This window comes from Dendropsophus ebraccatus, chromosome 2, assembly GCF_027789765.1.
Source record: "Dendropsophus ebraccatus isolate aDenEbr1 chromosome 2, aDenEbr1.pat, whole genome shotgun sequence".
Lineage (NCBI taxonomy): Eukaryota > Metazoa > Chordata > Amphibia > Anura > Hylidae > Dendropsophus > Dendropsophus ebraccatus.
This window is the reverse complement of record NC_091455.1, coordinates 1,450,257-1,470,199: the sequence shown is the minus strand read 5'-3', so window position 1 is coordinate 1,470,199 and position 19,943 is coordinate 1,450,257. Positions and strand designations below refer to the sequence as shown.

At 58.5% G+C, this 19,943-nt stretch overlaps 1 protein-coding gene across 1 annotated transcript in view; it reads left to right on the top strand.

The window, feature by feature from the left end:
• The window catches only part of MROH1 (maestro heat like repeat family member 1), a gene marked incomplete at its 5' end in the record, with an annotated part of 109,687 nt that overhangs the window by 26,469 nt on the left and 63,275 nt on the right, over positions 1 to 19,943 (top strand). The window contains 8 exons of the mRNA XM_069956829.1: positions 1,866 to 1,973; positions 2,229 to 2,373; positions 3,144 to 3,184; positions 3,263 to 3,404; positions 3,954 to 4,009; positions 4,965 to 5,072; positions 10,584 to 10,703; positions 19,645 to 19,767. Of these exons, the coding sequence (XP_069812930.1) occupies positions 1,866 to 1,973; positions 2,229 to 2,373; positions 3,144 to 3,184; positions 3,263 to 3,404; positions 3,954 to 4,009; positions 4,965 to 5,072; positions 10,584 to 10,703; positions 19,645 to 19,767 (843 nt within the window). The remainder of the gene's footprint in view (positions 1 to 1,865; positions 1,974 to 2,228; positions 2,374 to 3,143; positions 3,185 to 3,262; positions 3,405 to 3,953; positions 4,010 to 4,964; positions 5,073 to 10,583; positions 10,704 to 19,644; positions 19,768 to 19,943) is intronic.

The following is a 19,943-nucleotide window of genomic DNA, read 5'->3' as shown; positions in this document are numbered from 1 at the left end:
TAAGATGTGTGGGGTGCGGGGCTGATCCCGTCTGTGCTGTCTCCGGATAACTCGGTAAGATGTGTGAGGTGCGGGGCTGATCCCGTCTGTGTTGTCTCCCGATTCCTCAGTAAGATGTGTGGGGTGCGGGGCTGATCCCGTCTGTGCTGTCTCCGGATACCTCGGTAAGATGTGTGTGGTGCGGGGCTGATCCCGTCTGTGCTGTCTCCGGATACCTCGGTAAGTTGTGTGGGGTGCGGGGCTGATCCCGTCTGTGCTGTCTCCGGATAACTCTGTAAGATGTGTGGGGTGCGGGGCTCATCCCGTCTGTGCTGTCTCCGGATACCTCAGTAAGATGTGTGGGGTGCGGGGCTGATCCCGTCTGTGTTGTCTCCCGATTCCTCAGTAAGATGTGTGGGGTGCGGGGCTGATCCCGTCTGTGCTGTCTCTGGATAGTTCTGTAAGATGTGTGTGGTGCGGGGCTGATCCCGTCTGTGCTGTCTCCGGATAGTTCTGTAAGATGTGTGGGGTGCGGGGCTGATCCCGTCTGTGCTGTCTCCGGATAACTCGGTAAGATGTGTGAGGTGCGGGGCTGATCCCGTCTGTGTTGTCTCCCGATTCCTCAGTAAGATGTGTGGGGTGCGGGGCTGATCCGTCTGTGCTGTCTCCGGATAGTTCTGTAAGATGTGTGGGGTGCGGGGCTGATCCCGTCTGTGTTGTCTCCCGATTCCTCGGTAAGATGTGTGGGGTGTGGGGCTGATCCCGTCTGTGTTGTGTCCCGATTCCTCGGTAAGATGTGTGGGGTGCGGGGCTGATCCCGTCTGTGCTGTCTCCAGATACCTCGGTAAGATGTGTGGGGTGCGGGGCTGATCCCGTCTGTGCTGTCTCCAGATACCTCGGTAAGATGTGTGGGGTGCGGGGCTGATCCCGTCTGTGCTGTCTTCGGATACCTCGGTAAGATGTGTGGGGTGCGGGGCTGATCCCGTCTGTGCTGTCTTCGGATACCTCAGTAAGATGTGTGGGGTGCGGGGCTGATCCCGTCTGTGCTGTCTCCCGATTCCTCGGTAAGATGTGTGGGGTGCGGGGCTGATCCCGTCTGTGCTGTCTCCGGATAACTCGGTAAGATGTGTGGGGTGCGGGGCTGATCCCGTCTGTGCTGTCTCCGGATACCTCGGTAAGATGTGTGTGGTGCGGGGCTGATCCCGTGTGTGCTGTCTCCCGATTCCTCGGTAAGATGTGTGTGGTGCGGGGCTGATCCCGTCTGTGCTGTCTCCGGATACCTCGGTAAGATGTGTGGGGTGCGGGGCTGATCCCGTCTGTGTTGTCTCACGATTCCTCAGTAAGATGTGTGGGGTGCGGGGCTGATCCCGTCTGTGCTGTCTCCGGATAACTCGGTAAGATGTGTGGGGTGCGGGGCTGATCCCGTCTGTGCTGTCTGTCTCCGGATACCTCGGTAAGATGTGTGTGGTGCGGGGCTGATCCCGTCTGTGCTGTCTCCCGATTCCTCTGTAAGATGTGTGGGGTGCGGGGCTGATCCCGTCTGTGTTGTGTCCCGATTCCTCAGGAAGATGTGTGGGGTGCGGGGCTGATCCCGTCTGTGCTGTCTCCCGATTCCTCTGTAAGATGTGTGGGGTGCGGGGCTGATCCCGCCTGTGTTGTCTCACGATTCCTCAGTAAGATGTGTGGGGTGCGGGGCTGATCCCGTCTGTGCTGTCTCCCGATTCCTCGGTAAGATGTGTGGGGTGCGGGGCTGATCCCGTCTGTGTTGTGTCCCGATTCCTCGGTAAGATGTGTGGGGTGCGGGGCTGATCCCGTGTGGGGGCTCTGCTCTTCGGTGGTCTCCCCTCCCATACTTCCCGCCGTCACACAGTTTCTTCTCTTGTCAGGTGCGGCGGCAGAGCTCTGAGCAGGAAGAAGTCACAGAGGAAAGTGTCCGGCGGATCAGCATCAACACCCTGTACCTGATCAGCACCACGGTGGAGCGCATGACCAATGTGAGTCCTGGCCGTATGAATGTGACCGCGATCATCCGGGAAAACGTTTGGGCGTTCCCTGTCAGTCACTCGTAGGACCGGACCCCAATGCAGGGACAGACCCTACAATCTTCTGCTATCTCCTGCTCCGTGCTGATCCCTCTCTATTACACGGACAGGAAGGGGTTAAAGGGCACATCATGCACTGAGGGAGTCTGTGTACAGGGTGGGGGCAGTGTGGTCTTAGTTATACAGGTTTCGGGGTTCCCCTTACAGATCCTGTGGCCCCACCTCCTGGAGTTTGTGGTCCCTGTACAGTTCACCAACGCGCTGACCCCGGTGTGTAAGAGCCTGGTGCACCTGAGCCAGAGAAAGCTGGAAGAGGGCGTGGAGCGCTTCCTCATCAACTACAATGTGAACGGTGCGTACCGGGGTCACCCCCCTAGTAGGAGGTATGTACCCCCCCCCCCTTCTCCCCAGGAGGTAGTTCTGTGTACCCCTCCCTCAGAGGTAGTGCCGTGTACCCCCCCCCCCTTCTCCCCAGGAGGTAGTTCTGTGTACCCCTCCCTCAGAGGTAGTGCCGTGTACCCCCCCCCCCTTCTCCCCAGGAGGTAGTTCTGTGTACCCCTCCCTCAGAGGTAGTGCCGTGTACCCCCCCCTTCTCCCCAGGAGGTAGTTCCGTGTGCCCCTCCTTCCCAGGAGGTACTTCTGTGTACCCCTCCCTCAGAGGTAGTGCCGTGTACCCCCCCCCCCCTTCTCCCCAGGAGGTAGTTCTGTGTACCCCTCCCTCAGAGGTAGTGCCGTGTACCCCCCCCCTCCCTTCTCCCCAGGAGGTAGTTCTGTGTACCCCTCCCTCAGAGGTAGTGCCGTGTACCCCCCCCCCCCCCCCCTTCTCCCCAGGAGGTAGTTCTGTGTACCCCTCCCTCAGAGGTAGTGCCGTGTACCCCCCCCCCCCTTCTCCCCAGGAGGTAGTTCTGTGTACCCCTCCCTCAGAGGTAGTGCCGTGTACCCCCCCCCTTCTCCCCAGGAGGTAGTTCTGTGTACCCCTCCCTCAGAGGTAGTGCCGTGTACCCCCCCCCTTCTCCCCAGGAGGTAGTGCCGTGTGCCCTCCCCCTATAGTTAGTGCCACGTGCCCCCCCTCCCCTGCAGCCCGGCTGTTCCCTGTAATGGTTCTCTTTTCCCTCTCCGCAGTGACCCTGCCGTCCCCGCATGCTTTGTTTGCTCGTCTCCTGGTAAGTTGTATAGACGTCTCCCCCTGGAGTGATGCTGAGCGGATGATGGGGATGTAGTGATGTCTCCTCACTCTGCAGGTGGTCTCAGCCTCCTTGGAACCCGGAGATGGCAGGAACGGCGCCGCTCTCCGCCTCCTGTCCGTCATGCAGATGAATATACACCCGACCATCGGGCAGTGCTGGGAGCAGGAGATCCCCCCTCTGCTACAGTACCTGGAAGGTGGGAATCGCTCTGGGGGTCTCTCCCTCCTCTGTATAGAGGGGGGCCCCCGTCTTCAGCAGGACTGTCACGTGATGTATATGGGGGGGGACCGTCTTCAGCAGGACCGTCACGTGATGTATATGGGGGGCCCCGTCTCCAGCTGGACGGTCACATGATGTATATGGGGGGCCCCGTCCTCAGCAGGACGGTCAGGTGATGTATATGGGGGGCCCCGTCTCCAGCAGGACGGTCACATGATGTATATGGGGGGCCCCATCTCAAGCAGGACGGTCACATGATGTATATTGGGGGGGACCTGTCTCCAGCAGACTAGAGGGGGGGGGGGGGAGACTAGATGGAGGAGGGGGGGTGCAGACTAGATGGGGGAGGGGAGGGGGGGTGCAGACTAGATTGGGGGGGGGAGGGGAGGGGGGTTTTAGACTAAATAGTCGGTAACAAATCTGTAACAAACTGAGGGCAATTGGGACGGTTGTCACAGATACAGCAGGGAGACACAGACCCCGTTCACCTTCTCCTGACTCTTCTCTCATTTTTCTGCTTGTCTAGAAGAAACATCTGAGAAGCTTCATCAGCAGACAGTGTGGGAGGAGCGCCTACTGAAGGTGGGGGGCCGGGGTCTGTATGATGCTGGGGGGAGGTCTGTATGATGCTGGGGGGAGGTCTGTATGATGCTGGGGGGAGGTCTGTATAATGCTGGGGGGAGGTCTGTATGATGCTGGGGGGAGGTCTGTATAATGCTGGGGGGAGGTCTGTATGATGCTGGGGGGAGGTCTGTATGATGCTGGGGGGAGGTCTGTATAATACTGGGGGGAGGTCTGTATGATGCTGGGGGCAGGTCTGTATAATGCTGGGGGGAGGTCTGTATGATGCTGGGGGGAGGTCTGTATGATGCTGGGGGGAGGTCTGTATGATGCTGGGGGGAGGTCTGTATGATGCTGGGGGGAGGTCTGTATGATGCTGGGGGGGTCTGTATGATGCTGGGGGGAGGTCTGGGGTCTGTATGATGCTGGGGGGAGGTCTGGGGTCTGTATGATGCGGGGGGGGGAGATCTGGGGTCTGTAGGATACTGTAGGGGTGAGAGGTCTGTATGATGCTGGGGGGAGGTCTGTATGATGCTGGGGGTGGTCTGTATGATGCTGGGGGTGGTCTGTATGATGCTGGGGGGAGGTCTGGGGTCTGTATGATGCTGGGGGGAGGTCTGGGGTCTGTATGATGCGGGGGGGGGGAGATCTGGGGTCTGTAGGATACTGTAGGGGTGAGAGGTCTGTATGATGCTGGGGGGAGGTCTGTATGATGCTGGGGGTGGTCTGTATGATGCTGGGGGGAGGTCTGTATGATGCTGGGGGGAGGTCTGGGGTCTGTATGATGCGGGGGGGGGGGGAGATATGGGGTCTGTATGATACTGTAGGGGTGAGAGGTCTGTATGATGCTAGGTGATCTGGGGTATGTATGATGCTGGGAGAGTCTAGGGTCTGTATGATGCCGGGGGGGAGGGGGGGTGAGAGGTCTGTATGATGCCGGATTCTTCCATACTAATGATCCTGTACACTCTCTCAGCTCCTGGTGGGCTCGCTGCAGGCTGTGTCGGATGATGCCTGGATCTGTCAGCTGTCGCAGGAGATGAGAAAACAGCTGATCGGCTACAACAACTCTGCGCTGGAGAAGGTGGGCAACATTCTGTGGTCCTGGGGGGGAAGGTAATTCTGCTGCTGGTGGTGGATGGGATGATAGTGGCTGTGCTGCTTCTGTTAATGGAGGAGATGATGGTGGCTGTGCTGCTGCTGGTGATGGAGGGGATGATGGTGGCTGCTGGTGGTGGTGATGGATGAAATGATGGTGGCTGCTGCTGCTGGTGATGGAGGGGATGATGGTGGCTGCTGCTGCTTGTGATGGAGGGGATGATGGTGGCTGCTGGTGATGGAGGGGATGATGGTGGCTGCTGCTTCTGTTAATGGAGGAGATGATGGTGGCTGCTGCTTCTGTTAATGGAGGAGATGATGGTGGCTGCTGCTGCTGGTGATGGAGGGGATGATGGTGGCTGCTGGTGATGGAGGGGATGATGGTGGCTGCTGGTGATGGAGGGGATGATGGTGGCTGCTGCTGCTGGTGATGGAGGGGATGATGGTGGCTGCTGCTCCTGGTGATGGAGGGGATGATGGTGGCTGCTGCTGCTGGTGATGGAGGGGATGATGGTGGCTGCTGGTGGTGGTGGTGGAGGAGATGATGGTGGCTGTGCTGCTGGTGATGGAGGGCATGATGGTGGCTGCTGCTGCTGGTGATGGAGGGGATGATGGCTTTGCTGCTGCTGCTGGTGGTGGAGGAGATGATGGTGGCTGTGCTGCTGCTGGTCATGGGGGGGGGATGATGGTGGCTGCTGGTGATGGAGGGGATGATGGTCGCTGTGCTGCTGCTGGTGGTGGAGGAGATGATGGTGGCTGTGCTGCTGCTGGTCATGGGGGGGGATGATCGTGGCTGCTGGTGATGGAGGGGATAATGGTCGCTGTGCTGCTGCTGGTCATGGGGGGGGATGATGGTGGCTGCTGCTGCTGGTGGTCATGGGGGGGATGATGGTGACTGCTGGTGATGGAGGGGATAATGGTCGCTGTGCTGCTGCTGGTCATGGGGGGGATGATGGTGGCTGCTGCTGCCGGTGGTCATGGAGGGGATGATGGTGGCTGCTGGTGATGGAGGGGATGATGGTGGCTGTGCTGCTGCTGCTGGTAATGGAGGGGATAATTGTGGCTGTGCTGCTGGTGGTGGTGGAGGAGATGGTGGTGGAGGAGGTGCTGGTGGCTGTGCTGCTGCTGCTAGTGGAGGAGATGATGGTGGCTGTGCTGCTGCTGCTAGTGGAGGAGATGATGGTGGCTGTGCTGCTGGTGGAGGAGATGATGGTGGCTGTGCTGCTGGTGGAGGAGATGATGGTGGCTGTGCTGCTGCTGGTGGAGGAGATGATGGTGGCTGTGCTGCTGCTGCTGGTGATGGAGATGATGGTGGCTGTGCTGCTGCTGGTGAAGGAGATGATGGTGGCTGTGCTGCTGGTGGAGGAGATGATAGTGGCTGTGCTGCTGCTGCTGGTGGAGGAGATGATGGTGGCTGTGCTGCTGCTGCTGGTGGAGGAGATGATGGTGGCTGTGCTGCTGCTGGTGGAGGAGATGATGGTGGCTGTGCTGCTGGTGGAGGAGATGATAGTGGCTGTGCTGCTGCTGCTGGTGGAGGAGATGATGGTGGCTGTGCTGCTGCTGCTGGTGGAGGAGATGATGGTGGCTGTGCTGCTGCTGCTGGTGGAGGAGATGATGGTGGCTGTGCTGCTGCTGGTGGAGGAGATGATGGTGGCTGTGCTGCTGGTGGAGGAGATGATAGTGGCTGTGCTGCTGCTGGTGGAGGAGATGATGGTGGCTGTGCTGCTGCTGGTGGAGGAGATGATGGTGGCTGTGCTGCTGTTGCTGGTGGAGGAGATGATGGTGGCTGTGCTGCTGGTGGAGGAGATGATGGTGGCTGTGCTGCTGCTGGTGGAGGAGATGATGGTGGCTGTGCTGCTGCTGGTGGCTGTGCTGGTGGTGGAGGGGATGATGGTGGCTGTGCTGCTGCTGGAGGAGATGATGATGGCTGTGCAGCTGCTGGTGGTGGAGGGGATGATGGTGGCTGTGCTGCTGCTGGTGGTGGGGATGATGGTGGCTGTGCTGCTGCTGCCGGTGGTGGAGGGGATGATGGTGGCTGTGCTGCTGCCGGTGGTGGAGAGGATGATGGTGGCTGTGCTGCTGCCGGTGGTGGAGGGGATGATGGTGGCTGTTGTGGTGGTGATAGTTATGGTTGTTGTGTTGGTGTCTGTTCTGGTGATGGTTGTTGTGATCAGGGCTGTGGAGTCGGATTTGTGGAGTTGGGGCTAGTTTCGGCTGGAGTTGGAGTCTGAGTCTGAGTTGGAAAAAAATGTTCCGACTCCGACTCCAGCTTTAAAAAAATCTTTAAAAAATGTAGAATTGTATTTTAATATGAATTTTACAAGTTTTGCTCATGAATTTATATTATGAGCAACATTCTAATAGGACACTGGCCCTATTACATAAGGGTGGTCGGGGAATATATCAGTAATAGGACACTGGCCCTATTACATAAGGGTGGTCGGGGAATATATCAGTAATAGGACACTGGCCCTATTACATAAGGGTGGTCGGGGAATATAGCAGTAATAGGACACTGGCCCTATTACATAAGGGTGGTCGGGGAGAGGTTGTTGGTCACTATTTGGCAGGTTGTTCCTGAGCTGGAAGAGTCCATTGTGCGGGGGGAGATCTGTGCTGGTCTCTTCCTGGATGCTGGATGACTGTATATGAGCAGCAGTGTAATATGGAGATATCCTGTGTAATATAGAGGAGGAGGAGGAGGAGACATAAGTAGTGTAGCCCCTCTCTATATCACTATGTGTGACCCCTCTCTATATCACTATGTGTGACCCCTCTCTATATATCACTATGTGTGACCCCTCTCTATATCACTATGTGTGACCCCTCTCTATATCACTATGTGTGACCCCTCTCTATATCACTATGTGTGACCTCTCTCTATATCACTGTGTGTGACCCCTCTCTATATCACTATGTGTGACCCCTCTTTATATCACTGTGTGACCCCTCTCTATATCACTATGTGTGACCCCTCTATATCACTATGTGTGACCCCTCTCTATATCACTATGTGTGACCCCTCTCTATATCACTATGTGTGACCCCTCTCTATATATCACTATGTGTGACCCCTCTCTATATCACTATGTGTGACCCCTCTCTATATCACTATGTGTGACCCCTCTCTATATCACTATGTGTGACCTCTCTATATCACTATGTGTGACCCCTCTATATCACTATGTGTGACCCCTCTCTATATCACTATGTGTGACCTCTCTATATCACTATGTGTGACCTCTATATCACATGTATCTGGCAGTGTTAGTGTTTCTGTGGTGAATATTAGTTAGAAACATAGAAAATGTCAGCAGGAAAAGACCCCCTGCTCCATCTAGTCTAGTTGTGAGTAGTTCAGGACATGGAGGCTGGAGACTGGCTGCACCCACAGGAGAAGCTGCTGTATATACAGTATATATTCCCTCAGTCAGTGTGATAGATAACTCCCCTGGTATATGACCGGCCATTTATCAAGGAGTCGGAGTTGGAGTCTAAGCCAGTCCTGATACAATTCAGGAGTTGGAGTCGGAGCTGCGGTTTACCGACTCCCTGGTTGTGTCTGTGGTGGTGATGGTGGCTGTTCTGGTGGTGGTGGTGATGGCTGTTCTGGTGGTGGTGGTTGTTGTGATGGCGGTGGTGATGGTGGCTGTTCTGGTGGTGGTGGTGGCTGTTCTGGTGGTGGTGGTGATGGCTGTTCTGGTGGTGGTGGTTGTGATGGCGGTGATGGCTGTTCTGGTGGTGGTGGTGATGGCGCTGGTGGTGGTGGTGGCTGTTCTGGTGGTGGTGGTTGTTGTGATGGCGGTGGTGATAGTGGCTGTTCTGGTGGTGATGGTGGCTGTTCTGGTGGTGGTGGTGGTGGTGGCTGTTTTGGTGGTGGTGGTGATGGTGGCTGTTCTGGTGGTGGTGGTGGTTGTGATGGCGGTGGTGGTGATGGCTGTTCTGGTGGTGGTGGTTGTGATGGCGGTGGTGGTGGTTGTGATGCCGGTGGTGGTGGCTGTTGTGGTGGTTGTTGTGATGGCGGTGGTGGTGATGGTGGTTGTTGTGATGGCGGTGGTGGTGGCTGTTCTGGTGGTGGTGGTGATGGCTGTTCTGGTGGTGGTGGTTGTGATGGCGGTGGTGATGGTGGCTGTTCTGGTGGTGATGGTGGCTGTTCTGGTGGTTGTTGTGATGGTAGCTGTTCTGGTGGTGGTGGTTGTTGTGGTGATGGTGGTGGTTGTTGTGGTGGTGATGGTGGCTGTTGTGGTGGTGATGGTGGCTGTTGTGGTGGTGGTGGCTGTTCTGTTGGTGATTGTTGTGATGGTGGTGGTGATGGTGGCTGTTCTGGTGGTGATGGTGGCTGTTGTGGTGGTTGTTGTGATGGCGGTGGTGGTGATGGTGGCTGTTCTGGTGGTGGTGGTTGTTGTGATAGCGGTGGTGATGGTGGCTGTTCTGGTGGTGATTGTTGTGATGGCGGTGGTGGTGATGGTGGCTGTTCTGGAGGTGGTGGTTGTTGTGATGGCGGTGGTGGTGATGGTGGCTGTTCTGGTGGTGGTGGTTGTGATGGTGGCTCTTCTGGTGGTGGTGGCTGTTCTGGTGGTGGTTGTGATTGCGGTGGTGGGGATGGTGGCTGTTCTGGTGGTGGTGGTTGTGATTGCGGTGGTGGTGATGGTGGCGGTTCTGGTGGTGGTAGTGGTGGCTATTCTGGTGGTGGTGGTTGTGATTGCAATGGTGGTGATGGTGGCGGTTCTGGTGGTGGTGGTGGTTGTGATTGCGGTGGTGGTGTCTGTTCTGGTGGTGGTGGTTGTTGTGATGGTGGCTTTTCTGGTGGTGGTGGCGATTCTGGTGGTGGTGGTTGTTGTGATGGCGGTGGTGATGGTGGCTGTTCTGGTGGTGGTGGTGGCTGTTCTGGTGGTGGCGGTTCTGGTGGTGGTGATGGTTGTGATTGTGGTGGTGGTGGTTGTGATTGTGGTGGTGGTGGTTGTGATTGCGGTGGTGGTGATGGTGGCGGTTCTGGTGGTGGTGGTGGCTGTTCTGGTGGTGGTGGTTGTGATTGCGGTGGTGGTGATGGTGGCTGTTCTGGTGGTGGCTGTTCTGGTGGTGGTGGTGGCAGTTCTGGTGGTGGTGATGGTTGTGATTGCGGTGGTGGGGATGGTGGCTGTTCTGGTGGTGGTGATGGTGGCGGTTCTGGTGGTGGTGGTGGCTGTTCTGGTGGTGGTGGTTGTGATTGCAATGGTGGTGATGGTGGCGGTTCTGGTGGTGGTGGTGGTTGTGATTGCGGTGGTGGTGATGGTGGCTGTTCTGGTGGTGGTGGTTGTTGTGATGGCGGTGGTGATGGTGGCTGTTCTGGTGGTGGTGGTGGCTGTTCTGGTGGTGGTGGTGGTGGTGGTGATGAATGTGATTGCGGTGGTGGTGGTGGTTCTGGTGGTGGTGATGGCAGGTGTTCTGGGAGTGAGGACAATGGGTAATGGGGTCTGTACCCAGCAGGGGGCGACATGTTGTGTTTTGTGGTTCCCAGAGTTTCCTGTATAAATGTATTGGGAGCAGCCTGGGCGCCTGCGCCAACCGGGAGGTGGTGAGGAGAGAGCTGCAGGAGCTGCTGAGTGCTGCCCGCTACCAGGAGGAGGCCGAGAGAGAGGTGAGCGCCCTGTCACTACTACTACTGCTCCCCGGATAAAGCAATAGTATTGCTGATCTCTGCCCCCAGAATAACACTGATCCCTGCGCCCCCAATAATGCTGATCCCTGCGCCCCCAATAATGCTGATCCCTGCGCCCCCAATAATGCTGATTCCTGCGCCCCCAATATTGCTGATCTCTGCCCCCCGAATAACACTGATCCCTGCGCCCCAAATAATGCTGATCCTTGCCCCCCCAATAATGCTGATTCCTGCGCCCCCAATAATGCTGATCCCTGCGCCCCCTCCTCTACATAATGCTCATCTCTGCCCCCCACTAATGCTGAGCCTGCGCCCCCAATAACACTGATCCCTGCGCCCCCAATAACACTGATCCCTGCGCCCCCCCTCCTCCACATAACACTGATCCCTGCCCCCCCTCCTCCACATAACACTGATCTCTGCGCCCCTCTCCTCCATATAACACTGATCCCTGCGCCCCCAATAACACTGATCCCTGCGCCCCTCTCCTCCATATAACACTGATCCCTGCGCCCCCAATAACACTGATCCCTGCGCCCCTCTCCTCCATATAACACTGATCCCTGCGCCCCCCCTCCTCCACATAACACTGATCCCTGCGCCCCCAATAACACTGATCCCTGCGCCCCTCTCCTCCATATAACACTGATCCCTGCGCCCCCTCCTCCACATAACACTGATCCCTGCGCCCCCAATAACACTGATCCCTGCGCCCCTCTCCTCCACATAACGCTGATCTCTGCCCCCCCAATAACACTGATCCCTGCCACCCCAATAACACTGATCTCTGCCCCCCCCCTTCTCCACATAACGCTGATCCCTGCGCCCCCTCCTCCACATAACGCTGATCCCTGCCCCCCCAATAACACTGATCCCTGCACCCCCTCCTCTACATAATGCTCATCTCTGCCCCCCACTAATGCTGAGCCTGCGCCCCCAATAACACTGATCCCTGCGCCCCTCTCCTCCATATAACACTGATCCCTGCGCCCCCTCCTCCACATAATGCTCATCTCTGCCCCCCACTAACGCTGAGCCTGCCCCCCCAATAACACTGATCCCTGCGCCCCTCTCCTCCACATAACGCTGATCCCTGCCCCCCCAATAACACTGATCCCTGCCCCCCAATAACACTGATCCCTGCCCCCCCAATAACACTGATCCCTGCCCCCCCAATAACACTGATCCCTGCCCCCCCAATAACACTGATCCCTGCCCCCCAATCACACTGATCTCTGCCCCCCCCTTCTCCACATAACGCTGATCCCTGCCCCTCTCCTCCACATAACGCTGATCTCTGCCCCCCCAATAACACTGATCCCTGCCACCCCAATCACACTGATCTCTGCCCCCCCCTTCTCCACATAACGCTGATCCCTGCGCCCCCTCCTCCACATAACGCTGATCCCTGCGCCCCCAATAACACTGATCCCTGCGCCCCCCCCAATAACACTGATCCCTGCGCCCCCTCCTCCACATAACACTGATCCCTGCCCCCCCTTCTCCACATAACACTGATCTCTGCTCCCCCTCCTCCACATAACGCTGATCCCTGCGCCCCCTCCTCCACATAACGCTGATCCCTGCGCCCCCAATAACACTGATCTCTGCCCCCCCTTCTCCACATAACGCTGATCCCTGCGCCCCCAATAACACTGATCCCTGCGCCCCCTCCTCCACATAACGCTGATCCCTGCGCCCCCAATAACACTGATCCCTGCGCCCCCCCCAATAACACTGATCCCTGCGCCCCCCCCAATAACACTGATCCCTGCCCCCCCTCCTCCACATAACACTGATCCCTGCGCCCCCAATAACACTGATCCCTGCGCCCCCCCAATAACACTGATCTCTGCTCCCCCTCCTCCACATAACGCTGATCCCTGCGCCCCCTCCTCCACATAACGCTGATCCCTGACCCCCCAATAACACTGATCCCTGCGCCCCCTCCTCCACATAACGCTGATCCCTGCCCCCCCCAATAACACTGATCCCTGCGCCCCCTCCTCCACATAACGCTGATCCCTGCCCCCCCAATAACACTGATCCCTGCGCCCCCTCCTCCACATAACGCTGATCCCTGCGCCCCCAATAACACTGATCCCTGCGCCCCCTCCTCCACATAACGCTGATCCCTGCGCCCCCCAATAACACTGATCCCTGCGCCCCCTCCTCCACATAATGCTGATCCCTGCGCCCCCTCCTCCACATAATGCTTATCCCTGCCCCCCCAATAACACTGATCTCTGCCCCCCCCAATAACACTGATCTCTGCCCCCCCAATAACACTGATCCCTGCCCCCCAATAACACTGATCCCTGCCCCCCCCAATAACACTGATCCCTGCGCCCCCTCCTCCACATAACGCTGATCCCTCCGCCCCCCCCCCAATAACACTGATCCCTGCGCCCCCTCCTCCACATAACGCTGATCCCTGCGCCCCCCTCCTCCACATAACGCTGATCCCTGCGCCCCCTCCTCCACATAACGCTGATCCCTGCGCCCCCTCCTCCACATAACGCTGATCCCTGCGCCCCCTCCTCCACATAACGCTGATCCCTGCGCCCCCCTCCTCCACATAACGCTGATCCCTGCCCCCCCAATAACACTGATCCCTGCCCCCCCCTCCTCCACATAATGCTGATCCCTGCCCCTCCAATAACACTGATCCCTGCCCCCCCAATAACACTGATCCCTGCCCCCCCTCCTCCACATAATGCTGATCTCTGCCCCCCAATAACACTGATCTCTGCGCCCCCTCCTCCACATAATGCTGATCCCTGCCCCCCCAATAACACTGATCCCTGCCCCCCCAATAACACTGATCCCTGCCCCCCAATAACACTGATCCCTGCGCCCCCTCCTCCACATAACGCTGATCCCTGCCCCCCCCAATAACACTGATCCCTGACCCCCCAATAACACTGATCCCTGCCCCCCCCCCAATAATGCTGATCCCTGCCCCCCCAATAACACTGATCCCTGCCCCTCCTCCACATAATGCTGATCCCTGCCCCCCCAATAACACTGATCCCTGCCCCCCAATAACACTGATCCCTGCCCCCCCAATAACACTGATCCCTGCGCCCCCCCAATAACACTGATCCCTGCCCCCCAATAACACTGATCCCTGCGCCCCCTCCTCCACATAACGCTGATCCCTGCGCCCCCTCCTCCACATAACGCTGATCCCTGCGCCCCCTCCTCCACATAACGCTGATCCCTGCGCCCCCTCCTCCACATAACGCTGATCCCTGCGCCCCCTCCTCCACATAACGCTGATCCCTGCGCCCCCTCCTCCACATAACGCTGATCCCTGCGCCCCCCTCCTCCACATAACGCTGATCCCTGCGCCCCCCCCCAATAACGCTGATCCCTGCGCCCCCCTCCTCCACATAACACTGATCTCTGCTCCCCCTCCTCCACATAACGCTGATCCCTGCGCCCCCTCCTCCACATAACGCTGATCCCTGACCCCCCAATAACACTGATCCCTGCGCCCCCTCCTCCACATAACGCTGATCCCTGCGCCCCCCCCAATAACACTGATCCCTGCGCCCCCTCCTCCACATAATGCTGATCCCTGCGCCCCCTCCTCCACATAATGCTGATCCCTGCCCTTTCCCCCCCCCCCCCGATAACGCTGATCCCTGCCCTTTCCCCCCCCCGATAACACTGATCTCTGCCCCCCCTCCTCCACATAATGCTGATCTCTGCCCCCCAATAACACTGATCTCTGCCCCCCAATAACACTGATCTCTGCGCCCCCTCCTCCACATAATGCTGATCCCTGCCCCCCAATAACACTGATCCCTGCCCCCCCAATAACACTGATCTCTGCCCCCCTAATAACACTGATCCCTGCCCCCCCAATAACACTGATCCCTGCGCCCCCCCAATAACACTGATCCCTGCCCCCCAATAACACTGATCCCTGCCCCCCAATAACACTGATCCCTGCCCCCCCAATAACACTGATCCCTGCCCCCCAATAACACTGATCCCTGCCCCCCCAATAACATGATCCCTGCCCCCCCAATAACATGATCCCTGCCCCCCCCAATAACACTGATCCCTGCCCCCCAATAACACTGATCCCTGCGCCCCCCCCAATAACACTGATCCCTGCGCCCCCCCAATAATGCTGATCCCTGCCCCCCCTCCTCCACATAACACTGATCCCTGCCCCCCCAATAACACTGATCCCTGCCCCCCCAATAACACTGATCCCTGCCCCCCCCAATAACACTGATCCCTGCGCCCCCTCCTCCACATAATGCTGATCCCTGCCCCCCCTCCTCCACATAACACTGATCCCTGCCCCCCCAATAACACTGATCCCTGCGCCCCCTCCTCCACATAACGCTGATCTCTGCCCCCCCAATAACGCTGATCCCTGCCCCCCCCCAATAACACTGATCTCTGCCCCCCCCTTCTCCACATAACGCTGATCCCTGCGCCCCCCCCAATAACGCTGATCCCTGCCCCCCCTTCTCCACATAACACTGATCCCTGCACCCCCTCCTCCACATAACGCTGATCCCTGCCCCCCAATAACACTGATCCCTGCCCCCCAATAACACTGATCCCTGCCCCCCCAATAACACTGATCCCTGCCCCCCCAATAACACTGATCCCTGCGCCCCCTCCTCCACATAATGCTGATCCCTGCCCCCCCAATAACACTGATCCCTGCCCCCCCAATAACACTGATCCCTGCCCCCCCCCCTCCTCCACATAACGCTGATCCCTGCCCCTCCTCCACATAACACTGATCCCTGCCCCCCCAATAACGCTGATCCCTGCCCCCCCCAATAACACTGATCTCTGCCCCCCTCCTCCACATAACACTGATCCCTGCCCCCCCAATAACGCTGATCCCTGCCCCCCCAATAACACTGATCCCTGCGCCCCCTCCTCCACATAACACTGATCCCTGCGCCCCCTCCTCCACATAACGCTGATCCCTGCCCCCCCAATAACGCTGATCCCTGCGCCCCTCCTCCACATAATGCTGATCCCTGCCCCCCATAACACTGATCCCTGCCCCCCCCAATAACACTGATCCCTGCGCCCCCCCAATAACACTGATCCCTGCCCCCCCAATAACACTGATCCCTGCGCCCCCCCAATAACACTGATCCCTGCCCCCCCCCAATAACACTGATCCCTGCGCCCCCCCAATAACACTGATCCCTGCCCCCCAATAACACTGATCCCTGCCCCCCCAATAACACTGATCCCTGCCCCCCCAATAACACTGATCCCTGCCCCCCCCCTGCTCCACATAACGCTGATCCCTGCCCCTCCTCCATATAACACTGATCCCTGCCCCCCCAATAACGCTGATCCCTGCGCCCCTCCTCCACATAATGCTGATCCCTGCCCCCCAATAACACTGATCCCTGCCCCCCCCAATAACACTGATCCCTGCGCCCCCCCAATAACACTGATCCCTGCCCCCCAATAACACTGATCCCTGCTCCCCCTCCTCCACATAATGCTGATCCCTGCCCCCCCCAATAACACTGATCCCTGCCCCCCCTCCTCCACATAATGCTGATCCCTGCCCCCCCAATAACACTGATCCCTGCGCCCCCCCCAATAACACTGATCCCTGCCCCCCCAATAACACTGATCCCTGCCCCCCCAATAACACTGATCCCTGCGCCCCCTCCTCCACATAACGCTGATCCCTGCGCCCCCAATAACACTGATCCCTGCGCCCCCAATAACACTGATCCCTGCCCCCCCCCTCCTCCACATAACGCTGATCCCTGCGCCCCCTCCTCCACATAACGCTGATCCCTGCGCCCCCCCAATAACACTGATCCCTGCGCCCCCAATAACACTGATCCCTGCCCCCCCAATAACACTGATCCCTGCCCCTCCTCCACATAACACTGATCCCTGCCCCCCCAATAACACTGATCCCTGCGCCCCCCCAATAACACTGATCCCTGCCCCTCCTCCACATAACACTGATCCCTGCCCCTCCTCCACATAACACTGATCCCTGCCCCTCCTCCACATAACACTGATCCCTGCCCCCCCAATAACACTGATCCCTGCCCCTCCTCCACATAACACTGATCCCTGCCCCCCCAATAACGCTGATCCCTGCCCCCCCCTTCTCCACATAACGCTGAGCCTGCCCCCCCAATAACACTGATCCCTGCCCCCCCCCCCCTCCTCCACATAACACTGATCCCTGCCCCCCAATAACACTGATCTCTGCCCCTCCTCCACATAACACTGATCCCTGCCCCCCAATAACGCTGATCCCTGCCCCCCCAATAACACTGATCCCTGCGCCCCCTCCTCCACATAACGCTGATCTCTGCCCCCCCAATAACACTGATCCCTGCCCCCCCAATAACACTGATCCCTGCGCCCCCTCCTCCACATAATGCTGATCCCTGCGCCCCCCCAATAACACTGATCCCTGCGCCCCCTCCTCCACATAATGCTGATCCCTGCCCCCCCAATAACGCTGATCCCTGCCCCCCCAATAACACTGATCCCTGCCCCCCCAATAACACTGATCCCTGCTCCCCCTCCTCCACATAACGCTGATCCCTGCGCCCCCTCCTCCACATAACGCTGATCCCTGCGCCCCCCCAATAACACTGATCCCTGCGCACCCTCCTCCACATAACACTGATCCCTGCGCCCCCTCCTCCACATAACACTGATCCCTGCCCCCCCAATAACACTGATCCCTGCCCCCCCTCCTCCACATAACACTGATCCCTGCCCCCCCAATAACACTGATCCCTGCCCCCCCAATAACACTGATCCCTGCCCCCCCAATAACACTGATCCCTGCCCCCCCCAATAACACTGATCCCTGCGCCCCCCCCCAATAACACTGATCCCTGCCCCCCCCCTCCTCCACATAACACTGATCCCTTCCCCCCCCAATAACGCTGATCCCTGCCCCCCCTCCTCCACATAACGCTGATCCCTGCGCCCCCTCCTCCACATAACGCTGATCCCTGCGCCCCCTCCTCCACATAACACTGATCCCTGCCCCCCAATAACACTGATCCCTGCCCCCCCCAATAACACTGATCCCTGCCCCCCCCTCCTCCACATAACACTGATCCCTGCCCCCCCCAATAACACTGATCCCTGCCCCCCCCAATAATGCTGATCCCTGCCCCCCCTCCTCCACATAACGCTGATCCCTGCGCCCCCTCCACATAACACTGATCTCTGCCCCCCCAATAACACTGATCCCTGCCCCCCCCCAATAACACTGATCCCTGCCCCCCCTCCTCCACATAACGCTGATCCCTGCGCCCCCTCCACATAACACTGATCCCTGCGCCCCCAATAACACTGATCCCTGCCCCCCCCAATAACACTGATCCCTGCCCCCCCCTCCTCCACATAACACTGATCCCTGCCCCCCCTCCTCCACATAACGCTGATCCCTGCGCCCCCTCCACATAACACTGATCTCTGCCCCCCCAATAACACTGATCCCTGCCCCCCCAATAACACTGATCCCTGCCCCCCCAATAACACTGATCCCTGCCCCCCCAATAACACTGATCCCTGCGCCCCTCCTCCACATAATGCTGATCCCTGCCCCCCCAATAACACTGATCCCTGCGCCCCCCCAATAACACTGATCTCTGCCCCCCCAATAACACTGATCCCTGCCCCCCCAATAACACTGATCCCTGCGCCCCCAATAACGCTGATCCCTGCGCCCCCCCCAATAACACTGATCCCTGCCCCCCCAATAACGCTGCGCCCCCTCCTCCACATAACGCTGATCCCTGCGCCTCCTCCTCCACATAACGCTGATCCCTGCGCCCCCTCCTCCACATAACGCTGATCCCTGCGCCCCCCCAATAACACTGATCCCTGCGCCCCCCCAATAACACTGATCCCTGCGCCCCCTCCTCCACATAACGCTGATCCCTGCGCCCCCCCAATAACACTGATCCCTGCGCCCCCCCAATAACACTGATCCCTGCGCCCCCTCCTCCACATAACGCTGATCCCTGCGCCCCCCCAATAACACTGATCCCTGCGCCCCCAATAACACTGATCCCTGAGCCCCCTCCTCCACATAACACTGATCTCTGCCCCCCAATAACACTGATCCCTGCCCCCCCAATAACACTGATCCCTGCCCCCCCCTCCTCCACATAACACTGATCCCTGCCCCCCCAATAACACTGATCCCTGCCCCCCCAATAACACTGATCCCTGCCCCCCCAATAACACTGATCCCTGAGCCCCTCCAATAACACTGATCCCTGCCCCCCCAATAACACTGATCCCTGCCCCCCAATAACACTGATCCCTGCCCCCCTCCTCCACATAACAGTGATCCCTGCCCCCCCAATAACACTGATCTCTGCGCCCCCAATAACACTGATCCCTGCCCCCCCAATAACACTGATCCCTGCCCCCCCTCCTCCACATAACGCTGATCCCTGCGCCCCCTCCTCCACATAACGCTGATCCCTGCCCCCCAATAACACTGATCCCTGCCCCCCCAATAACACTGATCCCTGCCCCCCCTCCTCCACATAATGCTGATCCCTGCCCCCCCAATAACACTGATCCCTGCGCCCCCCCCTCCTCCACATAACACTGATCCCTGCGCCCCCCCAATAACACTGATCCCTGCCCCCCCCCTCCTCCACATAACACTGATCCCTGCCCCCCAATAACACTGATCCCTGCGCCCCCTCCTCCACATAACGCTGATCCCTGCGCCCCTCCTCCACATAACGCTGATCCCTGCCCTTTCTCCCCCCCCGATAACGCTGATCCCTGCCCTTTCCCCCCCCCCCCGATAACACTGATCTCTGCCCCCCCCAATAACACTGATCTCTGCCCCCCCAATAACACTGATCCCTGCGCCCCCCCTGATAACGCTGATCTGCCCCCGCAGGGTCTTGCTGTGGCGTTCGGTATCTGCTCCGCTCAGCACTTGGATGACACTTTAGATAAGATGTCGGAGTTCCTTAAATCTGACGTCATGAAGAAGAACACGGGAATCTTCAACCTCTTTAAGGTGCGTGTGAAGGTGTGTATGGTACCCCTCCCCCCCTTGGCGTTGTGCGTACAGCGGCCCCGCGGGAGGGGGGGGGGGTTTGGTCAGGAAGGAGCTGGCTGTTAGTTGTTAGAACACCGCAGAGATTAGGACCTTGAAGACTTTGTAGTGAATGACCCCCTCAGTCTGGACAGGCG